Source organism: Penicillium alfredii (assembly GCF_028826965.1).
Source record: "Penicillium alfredii strain IBT 34128 chromosome Unknown utg000010l_segment0_segment0, whole genome shotgun sequence".
NCBI classification, from domain to species: Eukaryota; Fungi; Ascomycota; class Eurotiomycetes; order Eurotiales; family Aspergillaceae; genus Penicillium; species Penicillium alfredii.
This window is the reverse complement of record NW_026622707.1, coordinates 1,004,932-1,021,933: the sequence shown is the minus strand read 5'-3', so window position 1 is coordinate 1,021,933 and position 17,002 is coordinate 1,004,932. Positions and strand designations below refer to the sequence as shown.

General features: G+C 51.6%; 6 protein-coding genes across 6 annotated transcripts; 2 read left to right on the top strand and 4 right to left on the bottom strand.

Annotated features, from left to right (window-relative positions):
• Positions 1–369: 369 nt before the first annotated feature.
• Positions 370–1,938, top strand: NUU61_007927 (putative toxin biosynthesis protein; the record flags this gene model as incomplete). The annotated part of the gene is made up of 4 exons (XM_056658452.1): positions 370–564; positions 664–802; positions 864–972; positions 1,041–1,938. The coding sequence occupies 4 exons, from the start codon at positions 370–372 to the stop codon at positions 1,936–1,938; spliced, it is 1,341 nt and encodes a 446-aa protein (XP_056508745.1).
• Positions 1,939–2,474: 536 nt separating this feature from the next.
• NUU61_007926 (ceramidase) lies at positions 2,475–3,687 on the bottom strand (the record flags this gene model as incomplete). The annotated part of the gene is made up of 4 exons (XM_056658451.1): positions 2,475–2,658; positions 2,721–3,237; positions 3,301–3,487; positions 3,598–3,687. 4 exons carry the CDS (start codon positions 3,685–3,687, stop codon positions 2,475–2,477), a joined length of 978 nt encoding a protein of 325 aa, XP_056508744.1.
• An 860-nt stretch (positions 3,688–4,547) lies between these two features.
• On the top strand, positions 4,548–5,601 carry NUU61_007925 (putative mitochondrial carrier protein; the record flags this gene model as incomplete). The annotated part of the gene is made up of 2 exons (XM_056658450.1): positions 4,548–4,602; positions 4,664–5,601. 2 exons carry the CDS (start codon positions 4,548–4,550, stop codon positions 5,599–5,601), a joined length of 993 nt encoding a protein of 330 aa, XP_056508743.1.
• Positions 5,602–6,167: 566 nt separating this feature from the next.
• On the bottom strand, positions 6,168–7,758 carry NUU61_007924 (uncharacterized protein; the record flags this gene model as incomplete). Its single annotated transcript, XM_056658449.1, has 3 exons — positions 6,168–6,374; positions 6,456–6,521; positions 6,583–7,758. 3 exons carry the CDS (start codon positions 7,756–7,758, stop codon positions 6,168–6,170), a joined length of 1,449 nt encoding a protein of 482 aa, XP_056508742.1.
• Positions 7,759–10,188: 2,430 nt separating this feature from the next.
• NUU61_007923 (putative prefoldin subunit 1) lies at positions 10,189–10,823 on the bottom strand (the record flags this gene model as incomplete). The annotated part of the gene is made up of 3 exons (XM_056658448.1): positions 10,189–10,357; positions 10,485–10,651; positions 10,794–10,823. 3 exons carry the CDS (start codon positions 10,821–10,823, stop codon positions 10,189–10,191), a joined length of 366 nt encoding a protein of 121 aa, XP_056508741.1.
• An 898-nt stretch (positions 10,824–11,721) lies between these two features.
• On the bottom strand, positions 11,722–13,428 carry NUU61_007922 (HMG-box domain-containing protein; the record flags this gene model as incomplete). Its single annotated transcript, XM_056658447.1, has 3 exons — positions 11,722–13,047; positions 13,128–13,193; positions 13,246–13,428. The coding sequence occupies 3 exons, from the start codon at positions 13,426–13,428 to the stop codon at positions 11,722–11,724; spliced, it is 1,575 nt and encodes a 524-aa protein (XP_056508740.1).
• Positions 13,429–17,002: the final 3,574 nt, after the last annotated feature.

The window sequence follows — 17,002 nt, the reverse complement described above, 5'->3', positions numbered from 1 at the left end:
CGGGATCAAGAATATTGCCCTTAAGGACGTAGAAATAGCATTAATAGGTGTGGGGTGGGAACGATTACTTGATCTATACAGTCCAAAACAGCGGGGTGAACGTGAATATCCATACATGATTTATTAGTGATAAAGGGCATATCTACTTAACTAGTCCACGGGTATAAATAGTGCACGAGTATACCTTAAAATCACTCGATCTTATTCGGACAACGCGACACAATCCCAAGAAGCCGGCAGTTGTGTGAGCGCGGACTGCCAGCGTGCCTCGGCTCATCGGCAAGGCCCACTTGTCGACATCACTTGGAGACACACAGCAAAGCAAATCAGACTCGGAGATTCGTTCAACCTCCTACAGAAACTCTAAGCATGTCTCAATCGCCTTTTCGCATCGTGCAGCATGTGGTGCCTTGCCAGCACATCCGCGAGTATCCCGCAGCGACCGCCAACGAGCAAGAAGAGCCCTTGCACTTGGCCGTCAAGCAGTACATCCCCCTCGACAACCCGGATCCTCAACCGGGCGATGTGACGATTCTGGCTGCGCACGCCAATGGATTTCCCAAGGTATGCTCGGATACCGCACACCTGCGAACTTGGGCTTTGATACTTGCCATTGCCGGGTAATCATGGAGTCGTGGTTGATGATACTGACTTGTGCACGAGGAACTCTACGAACCTCTCTGGGAGGAAATCCACGCTCGGTCTCGCGCCTGTGGGTTCCGGATTCGCAGTATCTGGATGTCCGATGTGGCGCACCAGGGCCAGAGCAGTGTGATCAACGAAGACGCTCTTGGGAATGACCGTATGTGGTTCACGAAGGCCATGTTTAATAGCAAAGAGGCTTCAAGCTGACCCTGCCACAGCCAGCTGGTTCGACCACCCGCGGGATCTTCTCCATTTGGTCAATGTCAAGCGCGTTGAGATGCCCCGGCCTATCGTCGGCGTCGGGCATAGTATGGGCGGCGCACATCTGTCAGTTACCGAGAATGTGCTATAGATACACTCCACTTTATACTGACGGGAAACCTTCCAAATACCAGGGTCCAGCTGAGCTTAATGCATCCGCGGCTGCTGCATACATTGGTACTGCTAGACCCGGTGATCCAGCCTCATACCACACAACTGGACCCACTGAGTCTCGAAGAGAAGCAACGCATCATCGCCAAAACCACGCAGCTCTCCACGCACCGCCGAGACCTCTGGCCGTCCCGCGAAGCAGCCGCCCAAAGCTACCAGCGCAGCCCATTCTACCGAGCCTGGGACCCGCGCGTGCTGGCCCGCTGGGTGCAGCACGGCCTGCGCGAGCTCCCAACAGCCATCCACCCACTCGACAAGCAAGCCGCAACCACCACCACCGACCCGACCAACGCACCCGTCACACTGCGGACCCCACTCCACCAGGAAGTGTTCACCTACTCGCGGCCCAACTACCACCACATCCCGGGCAGCAAGCAGCCCGTCAACCGCGTCACGCACCCAGACCTGGACGGAGACCACCCGGACTGCTACCCGTTCTACCGGCCCGAGCCCGCGCGCATCTTCGCGCAGCTCCCGTTCCTGCGGCCCAGCGTCTTGTACATCTTCGCCGGCAAGTCCGATATGTGTCTGCCCAAGATGCGCGCCGCCAAGCTCACCACGACAGGGACAGGGCTTGGCGGCAGTGGTGGTGTGGCGGCCGGTCGTGTGCGCGAGGTGTTCCTTGCGGATTTCGGTCATTTGCTTGCCCAGGAGGCTGTCAATGAGTGCGCCGATGCCGCGGCTTGTTGGTTTGCGCCGGAGCTGCGGCGCTGGCGGGAAGAGGAAGACAGTTTCCGTGCTGCTTGGAGTCGGAAGACCAAGTTCGAAAAAATGACTATTGACGCAGAGTGGTTGAAGAATGTCCCTGCGCCGCGGAGGCCGGCCAAGAAACCGGATCAGAAGGATTCGTCCAAATTGTAAGGTTCTGCAGATGATTTCGTGTATATATGCAAGCGCTGCTCTTCTTTTGATTTTGGGGGTTCTTAAATGGGGATAGGCTCTGTTGATCCCATTCATACTCGGCGTTGGACACTGGCTCAGACTTGGTTCTTGGAATATACATACATCACTATATTTACGTCCAGGTAGAAGGGCTTCTTGAAACTTTCTATTGCGTATTGGATCCTATTGATGAGTCCTACACGATTGGGCACCGCAAACTGAGAGAATCGCAATCGATCAGCCAAATCGTGACCTCGTCTATAGCAACCTCGCGCCATGCTTACTCTTGTCTTTGGATCTCGCGTACCGCACGACAAACACCCCATCACATCTGAGGTATATCTATGATAAGCCAGAATTCAGAACAGAATTCCGTCTCCGGGACGAAGTGACCTCTTGACAGCAATGCCAGGGATCAAAAGTACACCGAGCTCGCGGTGTGAAGAAGACAAAAACACGGGAGATGAGGGAAATCGGTGTCTATTTGGTAGTGCACGTCACATTGAGGACAAAAATCAGGTGGACTTTTTGTCTCTGGACACTCCGTTCACGTGCGGGGGCGATGTGCGGATGACCTCGGGAATATGCCAGAAGTGGGCCCAGCGCAGATGGTACTCGTCCTGGCGCTGGTTCAGACAGTGGCGGAGCCAGATGCCCCATATGATATACAAGTATGCGCCGATTCCGGTCATGATATGCCTGCAAAGAACACACGAATTAGAGAGGTCATTGAGGGGGAGCAAAATCAGAACCACACATACCACCAGCCATGTCCCTCCAGGAAAATCCCCCAGGGTAAGCCCACGGTCTTGCGCCACTGGCGGATCTCAGAGCAGAATTGGTTGTCAAGGTTCCAGATGAAGAACCCGCCCAGGAACATGCTCAGACCGTACACAACCATAAACCACATCGTCTTGAGAGTCTTGATGTCGCGTACATTCTCATAGTGCTGGCGTTCCTTCGAGGGGACCGGAAGGCCCTTCTTCTGACGCTCAATCCGGTCTTCCTCGTCGGAATGGCGCCACCGGGGGCGAAGAGTCACCTCCATAGTGTGCACGCTGCGCAATACAACAACGGTGGTCAGGAGCGCGTAGGCATTCTGGTGGAAAACAGGGTCTTGAAGATAATGATAATATAAAGTGATAAAGATGGCCAGCGCAGCCAGGGAAATGCCCAGGACAACACGGATGCCGGAAGGACGAGAGTAGGAGAAAGAGGCGTAGGCCATCAGACAGGTAGTATAGATCATCGAGAGCTCGTCGACCAGCTGCATGGGGTCTGTGCGCGCGTCCAATGGTCAGCGTCGTCGGTCCGACACGCGCAGGAAATGTCTGAACTTACATTTGAGGGTGGAGTGGAACAGAAAACTCCCGGTTCCAACAACCAAATATCCACAGAAAGCCACCAAAAAAATCTGGTCATGTTGATTGCGCCGGCAGCTGATGATGCCCTTGATTCCAAGCCACATAAACAGCAGGTTGGTCAGGGTGTTGACGATCTCGGCGGAGTACACCGTGGCATAGTAGTCCTGCGAAAGAGAACAAAACCAGAGAGTTAGCTTGGCTCCGAATAGCGGTGATTATCTTCCCAGCTTGCCACATATTGCTGGCGCATCGCGGGGCATAGAGACACGCATACCTCTTCGCACCAGTTCAACGTGGAGGTGACAGGGCTCCAGTATCCGACCTTGGAGGCCGGATACGGATAGAAGGGGAGCGACCACTGCATGGTGGAGGGATTTTAAGCTCCCAAGTGGATTTGTTGCAAGAGAGAAGGAGAGAAAGAGAAAGGGAAGGCAAAGGCGAAGAGCATAATACCAGCACATGACGTCGATTACCCAATTGCCGCGCGGCGATTGGCCACTGCGGCGCCTCCGCGAAATACCGAGCTGCTTGCGGCGTTTGAGAGGCGTTTAGTTGTGAACGAGATATTATATATAATATATTAGAAGATATTTCTATGGTGTTTATATATATTAGTATGTTGTATCATACTAGGTTCTCTATATTGCTATTCATGGCATTTCTTTGTCGATATGATGTTATTATCAGGGTAAAGAACGGCCTACAAGATATAGCTTCAGCATGAAATAAGAAATTCAAAAAAAAAAAAAAAAAACAATGGCATTCAGTCTTTTATATACATTCTCATCTCTTTACGTGTTCTGAATAGACTGTTCTTCTTGGCCAGTTGTACACTTTCTACCGAGGTTGAGCCTCCCGATGACTTCACTATCAGTGCGCTACTCACCTAATCAACCTCGTCCCCGGCCTTCTTGACTCACTCTTTGAATGTCGGAAATTGTCTCTCGCTGCTTTCTCAATTCATTTGCCTGCAATGCAGATTGCTTAAATCGCCCTCTCCGCCTGTGACAGTCTTTGGTCTTGGAGGTTCTTCTCTGGTGATTTTTTTCCCGCAAGCGGTGGACTTGGACCATTCCACAGCCTCGTCCACACGACCTGGATGGGATTCGGTCTGGTATCGAGTTTCCTATACCGGCAATAATAATCCCCTATTCTTTTCTGTGATCCGACTCTTCTCTCCTGTCTCGGTCCCGGGTTGATCCTGCGGAGTCCGTGCAGGATATCATGTCGAACAACGGTGCATATGTGGTGCCGCAGGTCAAGACCGGCACCTCGACCTGTATGGCCCTCGGTTTCTTTACTTGTGACCTGCATCGCTAACACACCACGCGATTCTGCAGCATCCAAAACTAGCTTCCACTTCGCGGCCGGTCTCTGCTCCGGTCTCACTTCCTCCATCCTACTCCAACCAGCCGATCTCCTCAAAACCCGCGTCCAGCAATCCCAGCAAACAGCCGCCCTCCTCCCAACATTAAAAGCCATCCTCTCATCCCCGAACCCGGTCCGTGGACTATGGCGCGGCACGCTCCCCTCAGCGCTCCGAACAGGCTTCGGGTCCGCGCTCTACTTCACCAGCCTCAATGCGCTGCGCCAGACAATCGCACAGGCCAATAACCCCATCGCGCTGGCAAATGCCACAGCCACGCCCAAATCCTCCTCCGCCCTCCCCAAACTCTCCAACACAGCCAATCTCGCCACGGGTGCCGTCGCACGCGTCGCCGCGGGCTTCGTCATGATGCCCGTGACCGTGCTCAAGGTGCGCTACGAGTCCGACTACTACGCCTACCGTAGTCTTTGGGGCGCCGGCCGGGACATTGTGCGCACCGAAGGCATGCGCGGTCTCTTCGCGGGCTTTGGCGCCACCGCCGCCCGCGATGCGCCCTACGCCGGCCTCTACGTCCTCTTCTACGAGCAGCTCAAACGACAATTAGCCTCTAGGCGCTCCTCCAATAGTGATGGCACCCCGCTGGAAGCCGTTTCGTCTTCGTCCATCAACTTCGTGTCGGGTGCCTCGGCCGCCGGGCTGGCAACTGCCATCACCAATCCGTTCGATGCCGTCAAGACCCGGCTGCAGCTGATGCCCACCAAGTACGGGAACATGTTGCGCGCGGTGCGCTTGATGGTCCAGGAGGATGGTGTTCGCAGTCTCTTTGGGGGGCTTGGTCTACGCATGGCTCGCAAGGCGCTCAGCTCCGCGCTTGCATGGACGGTCTACGAGGAGCTTATCCTGCGCGCCGAGAAGCGGTGGGCGGCGAATAATCATCAGCTGACCCTCTGATTTCTCAGCTGATCAACATCTCATCTCATCTCGTACCCATCCCTCATACCCATCTTTACTTCTGTATTATTAGTCTGGGACCAACAACTGCCAGTTGATCCCGTGTGTGTGGTCACGACACACCTTGCTTTTGGAATGGACTCATCATCGGAGTTTCCTATAGAGGATGATAGTCAACTAGACATGGCTATCGAATGATCTTGAATCCATTCTTATCCCCGTGCTGGGCATTGACACACAAGGTTCATCAGAAACGTGTATTAGACAAGAAATGGCTGGATACATAGAAAAGAGCAGCGTTGGATGCAAAAGCAGACGAGGGGGGTGTCATCATCTCGTGTCGCATTATTTGTATACCACAGGCATCGTGGTAGCCATTGAAAGAATAAAAAACAAGAACAACATCTCAACTTAAAAATTTGTCAAACAAAAATCTGGCTCTCATCGCAAAACAAAATAAAAATAAACAACAACAACAACAACAACAACAACAACAACAACAAAATGAATATACGAGGGGAGATGAATCACAATATATCCAAACTCTGGTGACCCATTCCCGCATCTTAGAAGATGCGCAGGCGCCGGCTAGGACTCTTCTTCCGGATGAGGTACATCTTGTCCTTGTTGCGGTCGTTGACTTTGAGCTCGGTCAGCGAGCTGGAGGTTTGGGTCAGAACCTTGCCCTCGCGCAGGCGCCGGGAGTGGGAGAAGAGTTCTTCTTGGAAGTCCTCGGTGATCCACCGCTTGATGATGATATAGTTGCTGTCACGCTAAATACAAAAGCCCAGGGGTCAGCATTGAGGGATCCAGAAACAACAAGGTATATGAAGCTATGTATAAGCAGTTCTTACCTCGTCCCAGTCCCACGGAATACTGTAGGCAATCAGGGTCTCTGGGAGCAGGTGCTTGCGATGGACCTGGATAGCCGTCAGTCAAAGCTCAGTCACGGTCAGCGTGGGATAATGGCGGGCTCCATACCTTGATCCAAGTCATCTTCGCATCGTCGTCCTTTCTGTCGTCCTTCTCATCTTTCTTTTCGTCCTTCCTCTTCTTCTTGAGGAATGCATCGATCTCCTCCTCGGTGTAGCCGAACTCGATACGGAGTCGCTCGCGGAACTCCTTGTCCCTCTTCTCGGCCTCTTCCCTCTCCTCCTGCTTCTTGCGCTCTTGTTCCAGCTTCCACTCCTCGACGGCAGCGGCCTTGGCCAGAAGAGCCTTTTTCTTCTCCTCCTCCGCCTCGAGTGCCTTGCGGGCCTCTTCATCGCGGATCTCCTTCTTCATCTTCTCGCGCTCTTCCTCCTCCTCACGCTCGCGCTGCAGCTGTTTCAGCTTCTCTTCTTTGATCTCCTTTTTGATTCTGTCGCGCTCCTCATCGGCCTCCTTCTGGCGTTGCAGCTCCTTGAGCTTTTCGTCACGCAATTTGGCCTTGACTTCTTCTTTCTCGGCAGCCTCCCTCTCGGCCTCTTCGAACCGCTCGATCTTGAGCCGGTACTCGGCCTGGCGCCGATCCTCGTCAGTGCGGTTCTTGCGATCCAGCCGCTCCAGACGACGCAGTCGCGCATTGATCTCCTCCTCGTACCACTCCTCCTCTTCGCGCAGGGCCCGCGACTCACGCCAGTCGCGGGGCTCCGCCCGCTCACGGTGTCGATCTAGCTCGCGCTCCAGCCGCTCGATCTCCTGCTGGTGTTTCCAGAGCTCCAGCTCATGGCGGTGGTCGCTCTTTTCGAGGAAACGCTGTCCCAGTACGAGCTCCTGGTCGCGATGGTAGGGCGATGGAGTGCGTGTGACGCCGCTCACGGCACGGTGGCGCCGCGGCGAATGCACGTACTCGTCCTCGGAGTCCTGCTCCACCACTCGCTGCTGCACCCGCCGCGGCTTGTTGACGCTGCGTTGCTGCTGGTCGTGGGCGTTGCGCTGCTGCTGGTCGTTGATGATCATCACGGTCGGCTGCTCGCGCTCGCGGGGCCGTCGTCCGCCGGTCGACGCCGATCGCACTACGCGCGTGCCCTGTCTCTCGGGCGAGAGAAACTGTTCTGGGCGGCGGCGCGACACTGATCGTCGGCGGAACGAGGTGTGTCGGCGTGGACCGCGGATGGAAAGGTCGGTCTCGGAGTAACCTGAGTCGTCCGAGTCGATCAAGATTTCCTGGACCATTTTTGGGCGAGGATAACAGAGGCAGGATGTGGGGGTGTGTGTCGAGCCCTGATAAGAGGCGGGGGCCTAAGCACTTGAGTGCTGGGAGCACAAAAGAGAAAAGTAAGAAAGGGGGAGAGTAAGAGAGTAAGAAAGAAAGAAGAAAATATCAAAAGAAAAGAGGGGCCAATATCTCACAGTAGAGTGATCGGCTGAAAGAGGGGGAGGGGCTGGGTGAGAAAAGAAAAGACGGGGGGCATCGAGATTAAAATATTAAAATACCGGTTACTATGTTACTATGAATATAGGAATATTACTCTGAATATATTACTCCGAACACCATGAATACACAGCGCCTATACAGTACTTTGGGCACTTCAGCCTCAAGATCGGCCATCAGCTTATATCTTGACCTGATTCTTCGACTTAGCCACCGCCAGCCTCAACTCTTTCTTCTGTCTGTCACCATTCTTCTTCTTCTTCTTCTTCTCTCCCTCCCCCCATTTCTGACTTCTCTTTTTTCTTTTCATTTCCATGCTCAAGCGTCCCAGCGACAGGGCCCCCACTTGGCAGTCCAACGCAAGACTTACACGAGGGAGAGTGCCTAACAGACAGATTCCTTGCCTTATTGCGAATGATTGAGAACCGCAAGCGCTCACTTCGAAAATAACTGATCGTCGAACCTCTCATTTCCCAGCGCGTGTGAGCTCTCGACAATTCGAACAATGACAAAAATAACAAAAAAGCGCCATCTGAAACACACCCGAGACGATCTGGCACTCGAATTAGCTGTGCCTTACACATCTGAAACTCGAAACCCTCAAGACCCTGTTTGATATGCCCGGCGCTTGGGTAGCAATACTGCAACTCCCAAAGGGATCAATATTTCCCGCGGTGCATACTGCTGTCCATCTCAAGTACCATGGATCCAGCGGGTGGTCCCGCGGATGACCCATGGCACATGCACTCTACACCTGATACAATATCTGACCCGATCAATTTTTTTTTTTTTTTTTTTTTTTTTGGTCTTTCTTTGCCAATCACTTCACTCGTACGCCGAGTCCTTTTGAATGATTGATTTTTCAAAAATTCCTGTGCATGGCAGTATCTACGACAAGCGCCAGAATATGGCAGGTGCCAACCGCCTGCATTCACGCTAACTGAAGATTGCATAAAAACTGTACTTCGACCGCCGATCCTCGTGCAGTAAAACTCCGCTGGAAGCCACGATATGATCGGCCTCAAAGCGAATCGCCGGAGGTGCCCCAGGTCGCGCATTCCAGGTTTCCGGATATCCATGAACTATGCGGAACTCCACAAGGGCCGGCTCTCAAAAGTACGACTTCGGGGTGCTTGCAGGGTTGTGTTTGAACCACATGCCCACCGACTTTTCCTTTTTTTTCCTTTCTATCGGAAAACGAGCTATATATATATATATATATACATAGACTTGCGGGCGGCTCGATGTCAACGGGAATGCATCCGAGGCTATCTCGCACAGTTACTAGAATTTTACGAGAGTCCAGCCCTAACAGCGATCATCATGTCTCGGCAATAGAATAGAAAAAAGGAAAAGAATAAATAAAATAGTGTTCCACGGCTGGGTTGCTCCAGACACGTCATTTTGGATCATATCGGTGGAACATCTTCGTTTGGGTCGGCAGCCAACGCAAGCATGACGCCAATGGCGCTCGGTGGGAGGGGCGTTTGTCAATTTAAACCTTTTTTTTTTTTAATATGATAGTAAAAGATATAAATTATATAGCATAATGAGGAATAAAGATTATAAAAATAAAGGGATTGTCTTATCGCTGTTCCTAGATATGCTCATACTGTATTCCTCAACGGTATATAGATACCATCCACGGATAATAAATCAACCTGTTTCGTTTCTACACGAATAATTTGAGTCATCCACAGGATTACCACTTCAAAAATATCTACATCGCAGAACCAACTACTCAATGCCATCGCATTCCATAGATCTATCCCACCATAACAGCTGCGGCACGATAAGCTTATCAGCCCCACAGGTTAAGAAATCCCAAAGTCCCGCATTGAATAGAAATTGAATTCATTGTGTAGAAACTCGAGTCCATGACCATATAAACTCCTGGGTATCCATGTTGCTAGTATACTTCCCATTCCGCCTTCCTAAGCTACCGGGAGATCGATGCCGAACAAGGGCCTGCACTTCTGTGACCTTTTGACTGTCTCTTCGGGGGCGCATCAAGGAGACACTTGATTCTCCCGATCCGGGGACACGAGTATATCAGTGTGTGCCTGATCCACTCTCCAGTTGTGTCGCAAGTTCGACAGGAGTTCAAACAGCACACACGCACGTGCCAGGCCACAGACATCCCGGGCATATAACGAGTCTCCACCAGGAACCCTCTCATTCTCTCAAAGCATCGTCCTTTTTTTTTCTGTTGTTGCCAGGCTAACCTGCTCTCACGCCTTACCCCCCGACTTCAAAATCTGCTCGAGGTTGTCGCGGCTGTTCTTGTGGGTAGTCTCGTGGTAATGCAGTTTCTTTTCCAGATTGTTGATCTCAGAGCTTGCCTCGGATCTCTCACTCGTAAGGCGCTTGTTGACAGCGTCGATGGGGACGTTGACGAACCTGCAGAATGCACACAGAGAGAAGTCAGAGATGAGCTTCCCACTGATATACCGAACGATGGGGGAATGAAAAGAGACCATGGATGGCATGACAAATAGAAAAAAAAAAAAGAGAATTGAAAGCTTACATCTTGCCAACACCCTCGTACACCGGCGTCTCGGACGGCAACTCGGACAGCTCCTTTGACGTCAGCTGCAGCATGCGGATGTCGCGCTGCTTGGCGGTCATGTGCGCCTTGGTGAGTTGCATCTGCTGCTGCGAGGAAATGGCGCGAGACTCAATCTCCTGGAGGAGCTGCAGAGATTGTATGGTTAGTTATGCTTGTTCAGTCGCCATTCTTCATTCTTCATTCGACAGCCACTCTCGCTCTTCCGCTGCGAAGCAATGTCTCCACTGATCTTCCCAATACTGCTGAATCTGACGGAGACGAACTCACCTTCTGCAAGGCTTCGTTGGGAATCGACATCTTGATCGATGGATTGTGTATGTGTATCGGATAGCGATGGATGAGGGATGGAGGGGTCGGAGAAGTGGGGTGATCTGATCCCTTTAAAGGAATTGAGGAGAGCGAGTTGGTGGATTGACACGAGGCTTCTTTTTAACAAGAATGATAGCTGAAAATGAAAGAAATTGATCGTAACCAGGGTCAATCGCTTGCGCCAAGGAGTCTTGAAGATCGAACGATGGAGTCGAAGAGTCTCGGGGAATCAACAGAAAGGCGGTGGCCGGGGCAAAAGCGGTGAGGTTTTGGTCGGACTTAGGGCAAACGGGGGTATCGCTGCTCAAACTGTACCTGTCTCAAGTATTTGCACGCGAGGAATTTCTTTTCTTTCTTTCTCTTTTGTTTTGCAGAAATAAACCAATTGTGCATTAAGAGCAGATTACCGCCCGCCTCTCTTTAACATAACAGAAATCTAACATCTTTCCCTCCCCCAAAACACCAGACACCGATCCAGCACTCCGGCAAGAGACAAACTGCCCCGGGGGAATTCACACAAAGAGGAGATAGACACGAAAACAACAAATTTGACAGGACAAAAAAAAGCAGGATAAAAAGCAGACAGAAGGAAAGAAGTAGAACAAGAAAAATCCTCCTTCAAGTAGCCTACAGACCCCTCAAACAAACTCCAAATTCCTCCTTGGGTTCTTTCCTTGTGAGAAAGAAACGAAAGAAACCTATCGGCATGGCCGACAATCTCGATACCCAGCTCAGCCAGGAACCCAGCACCGCGATGTCGGTCAGCCACTCTCGGAGCTCGACTCCGAGCTCCAATGGACATTACTGCGCTTTGTGTGTCATGTCTCGTCTGTTGGTCGTGGAAGGGCATCATCGAATTAATGTGTGTTCTCATGATGGGAGTTACTCAGCAGCTCAATGTATGGGGTTCGAGCCAAGGCTCGAGCTCATGGTTCTGGTGGTGCTGCTGCAAGTCCCACGAAGAGTCCCGGGCATCCGCCGGCTGCATGCTGGGCAGGTAGGCGGATCCCATGTGGGGATGGTGGTACGGAGCCGGGCTTGAGGTGACCGACGGTGCCGATGTGGTCAGGTAGCAATGGCCAGCGGACTCGTCGGCCCATACCGGGTGGGTGGGGAGTCCGTTAGGGAAGGCGGCGGGACCGACGGGCTGTCCGGCCGGGCCGCTTTCGTAGCTGAGGAGCTGGGGGTCCATGTGGCCGCCTTCGGTGATGCCGCCCGGCAGCGAATCTGTGAGCTGGTGTTCGAGCAGCTCGTGGTGCGTGCCGCCGGGGAGCGCGGCCAGAGTGCTGGACGAGGAGCCGTACTGCAAGTCTTGTTGCAGAGGGCTGGGCCGGCGGAAGTGCACGTCCTCAATGTGGGGGCCTACACCGTGCAGGGCGGCGGGGTGCACGCTATGGCTATGGTAGCTGGCATGCCAGGACGAGCTGAGGTAGTTGCCAGGGGCAAAGACCGGGTCGGGTCCGTCAAAGGGGGTGGAGGACCGGCTGCCGTACATGCGGTCGACGTCGAAGCTCTGCGAGCGGTTGTGCAGGAATGAAGGTGCCGGGGTCGACCCCGAGGCATATTCACTGCCCTCCCAGTCTGTTGGACTGCCGGCATCGACGACAGACCCCGAGGGCGTACCCTCATCCGTGCTTACCTTCTTTCTGGAGATGGCCGGGCCCTTGTTCGGCGTGAACTTGTAGTCCGGGTGTGCCACAGCGTGGGTGTCACGCTCGATCTTGGCTAAGATCTCATACTTGTCGCGGATATGTTGCGGCTCCATTCTCCAGCTCTGGCCCGCCGCACACGAGACCTTTTGGTGGTTGGTGTGGCTCAAGAGGCTCTTGGTGCGCTCGGCGTAGGCTGACCGATACAACATGAACGAGTTCATGGGCCGCGAGACCTTGCCCTTCTCGTTCACCTCGCGCATGCGTTCCACATAGGGTCGGCGCACCCAGGCCTCCATATCCCGGAGGGGGACATTGTGCATGTGCTTGGTCAGCTCACTCAGCGGGCCGTTAATCACCTGGCCCTTGAGACCTCCGTCGGAGACTTGTCTCCGAGCCCGCGCCCGTCGTTCCCGTGGGGATCGGTCGAGCTTGGCCTTGGGCACAGGAGCCCGACGCCGCCGCGGCGATGATGTCGACTTGGGTGATCCCAGCTGGAAGGGGACAATGCCTTCGTCAGCCGCCGGAGGCGGCGTGTTGACCTGAGGGCCGGGCATCACCATCTGTGCAGGGGAAACGGTCAGTCATCATCATCATCACCATCAATTTGGAATACCCTGTCAGATCAGCAAGAAATACTTACACATGGGTTCGAGATTGTCTGAGGAAAGTCGTTGGGTGGGTAAAAGGAGGTGGGAGAACCATAGATCTGAGGATATGTTAGGGCTGGACTGGAATATCATCAGGATAGGCATACTCACCATCGACGGGGGCTGACTGCAATTCGTAAACTCCTCGCCGTTCATTTTGACAGAATCCATTCCATCATTTGGCACATATGAAGAAGGATACATGCCACAGCCTTCGAAAGGCTCTTCCATAGCTCGATCACCATCCGCAGACTGAGGAGGAGAAGGAGGAATGGCTCTTGCCATAGCTGCCATTGTTGCTTTTTGTCCTTTTCCTCTCTTTAATTTTTTTTTCTTTTTGGCTTCAGAGGATTATTGTCGGAAAATAGCCCCAGAAAAAGAGAGAGAGAGAGTAAAAGATGTCGTGAGGGCTAATTCAGAAAAAGCCAGAAGGGTTCTTCCGAAAGTAGAAACGAAGTGGAAGAAGAGTAGAAGAGGGGTTGCCCGCTGTTGTCCTACCCTGCAAGCGGTCTTGCATTTGAGGGAATCTCCCCCTGAAAGAGCGGAATTCTCAGACAGTGCAGACGATGACAGGTGAGACAAGCAGGTACCAACCCAATTGGATTGACGAGCAGAGAAAAGGGTGTTTTACAAGTCGAACAAACAAGAAGAAGAAACAAAGTAGTAGAAGTATGGAAGGATAGAGAGCAGTGAAGAGATAAAGAGGTCCACTGAGTCGGATCAACCAGAACTTGAAAAAGTGAAGATCAGAAGAGAGTGAAGAGGGCGAGGGGGAGATCTTTATGTCGGGACGAACTGGGCTGAAACTGTAGGGAGGTTTGGATACAATACGGCGTGGATCTATTTCTCTTGGGCTGGTTAGTGGCATGGATTTTATTTTATTAAATAGAATATTTAAATATTTAAATATTTAATCGTTTAATTTCTATTTTTTTTTTATTTCCACGCCTCTAGCACGCCCTTCTTTGTCCGGGTGTTTTACGATTGGCTTGACGAGCTGAATTCCCATTTGTCTCTTATTATTTTATTTAATTATTTCAATTATTGAATTATTATTATTCTATGCGGTTTTTCTTTTTTGGGTTTATTTTTATCGTGGATTTTCTAGACTGCATTTCCTTCTCCCCGGAAACACATCCTTCTTTGTGCCAAATATGGAGTGCCGGGTTTCTTCGCAGAACCCAGTCTAGAAGAAGAAGCAGATTGTAACAGATTTTTAAAAAAAGAGGGTCCCAACATCAGGTATGGTTTGCTTTCCCCCCAACGTGAGGGAGCCTCTGTTGCACAGCATACGGGGATGTAATGGGACGGATGCAAATAGGAAAAGGGAGAAACCCGGGCAAGATGAATTCTAAATGGTCAGAAATCCCCAGAAAAAGAAAAGAAAAAGAAAAAGATATTGGATTGGACTGGCACGGCTAGTTGGTTTTTGGGGCTTGCATGGGGAAGATGCGACTGCGCCGGGGAAAAGCAATGAGGTGACGTCTCGCAGTCAAATAACATCATGATCTACTTGAATTACATTTCTGTTTTTTTTTTTTCTATTCTATGCCCTTTTTTATATACAAAATCTAAATATCTTCAATTTATATACTCTATAAACGATACAAGAAACCATTCAATCTGACTTTGTCCAAGGCATCTCATACTCGGGCACAGACACGGAGCTAAGCCTAGCTGCAAGACATCATAACGGGTGTCATTCTCTAGTCATTCTTTAGAGGTAACAGGAATACATTATCACACTACCTCACTAGTTTCTAGGCATAGTCCAGTGAATTACCCCTCTCAGATAAGCAACGACTTCTAGGATCGGCATTTCCCCAAGATCTCTTCCTCGCTCCAGCTCTGAACCCGTGGATGACTCTTTCACACACACTCTCTCTTTTATTCCTCAGCATGGCATGGTTTCAGTATAGTGCAATATTCCACACAACGCCCATCACACCTTCAACCATGGTTTTGAGGGATCTGTTGAGGAGTAGTTCTAGATTTGGGGGGGTTGTTCGGGGGGAATCGGGAAATGCGCGATGTCGAGAAATAGCCCTAACCAAGGTTTTTCTGGTTGTCATCCGGCTCGAACTCCCAGTGGTTCATGATACAGTTGTTCTATGATTTTTTTTTCTATATATTTTACTATTTGATTAAATGCTTATTCTTTTTTTTTTAATTCTTTTTTAATTTATTTTTACTCCGTCTATTTCGGCTGCACGGTTCTGAGTGGAGTCCGGATCCTCCTGATCGACACCAAACCTCACAGGCCTGGCAGATTGAGCGCCACTCTCACGCTGGTTGGTACTTGCACTGGCCGGGTTGATGTATCCGGCGAGCCTGGAATGATGCGGTTGACTGGGACTTTTGATGCTAAACTCCTTGAGGTAAAAGGCGGCTTGCGATGTGGAGCCCTTCCCAACTTAACGTTCGGAGGGTCTCCTCCCCGATCTCTCAAAAGTCCCCGAAGTATCGAAAAGTGTACGAATAGGACCGTTGACCAGTCTAGAGAGGGGGATTGGCAAGATCCAGTCTGATCTTCTCTCTCTCTGTGTGGATCTTCACGGACTACTCGAACGATATGTCGATAGTTCCTCACGTAGTGCCAACATGATCCCCCCCGCCTCCAACTCTCATTCGCGGGGTGAGATGCTGGTCGCCCGTTAAGACGCCACAGAGAATCATGACACCTTGTCATGGTCCATGATTAGCGGTGGCAGGGGGGATCTCCCCGATATTTGCCCCTATTCCTTCCATCAGCCCCCCCCCCCCCTTTTTTTTTTTGTCTTTTTCGAATCTCAGATTACGACAGGATCAGACGCATCGCGGCTGCGCTTACGAGGAGCCTCTCTGCACCCTGCCGGAACAGGCATAGTCCAACCACCTTTTCTTCGATGGATGCATTGTCGGGGAGATTCGAAGTGCGGTGAGGACAACTGGGATGAACCGGTGTTCGACACTAAATGGGACTTTGGTCCCGATGGTTTGCGCAGGAACAGCAAACCACGTTTTCTTTCTTTTCGCATTTCTCTTTCTTTCTTTCAATTTTTGACACGTTCTTTGTTGACCATGCAGCCATGCAACCATGCAGACCACCCTTCGGGGACCTCGAAAGAGGATAGCCCGAGATCAGACCTCGTGTTGCCATGTGGTACACCACTTTAGGGACCCATTGAGGCGCACGGAATCTGATGGCCATGTGGTTGACTCGACGAAGGCGGGGCTCAGTCTGCGTGAGCTTAATGCGTTTTCTTGTTCTCGCTCAAGCCCTGGAGAGAAGGGGGTGCCTGTCAGCACCCTGTCCGACATAACAGTGGCAGACAACAGATATGCCTGTGGAAACCACACTTGCTAACAGACAGACTTGTGGACAGCAAAAAAAAAAAAAAAAGAAAGAAAGAAAAAACGAGAACCTCGTTCTCAGAACCCTCCGCACGGCCAAAATTGCCATCGTATAGACTCCCCGAATTCCAAATCGTGGGTGAGCCAAGGCGAGGCTATCGGGGAGACTCACGATCCAGGGTGCTCAGGCCCCGAATGATTTCTTCCCTGCAGTTTTTTTTTCTGGTCCAAAATGGAACACGATTGACAGCAAGGATGCCCTCCACTAGCCCCTCTTTTCTCTGTTTCTCTCAGCCCCTTCCAAGACCTTCTGGAAGGTTGAGTGTCGAGGGTTCAGAGACATCGGGCGAGCGCACTAATTCACGCCACTTCAGTCGGCTGACCAGGACAACAAGGGGGGTAACCACCCCTTCTCCACGGTCTCACTGTCAAACATCTGTGTTTCATGATCCCTCCTCCCTGATCGTCCATTCCATGTCCATGTGTCTAAAAGAAAGAAATGCCTCATCTTGAGGCTCATTGAGGCTATAATTAT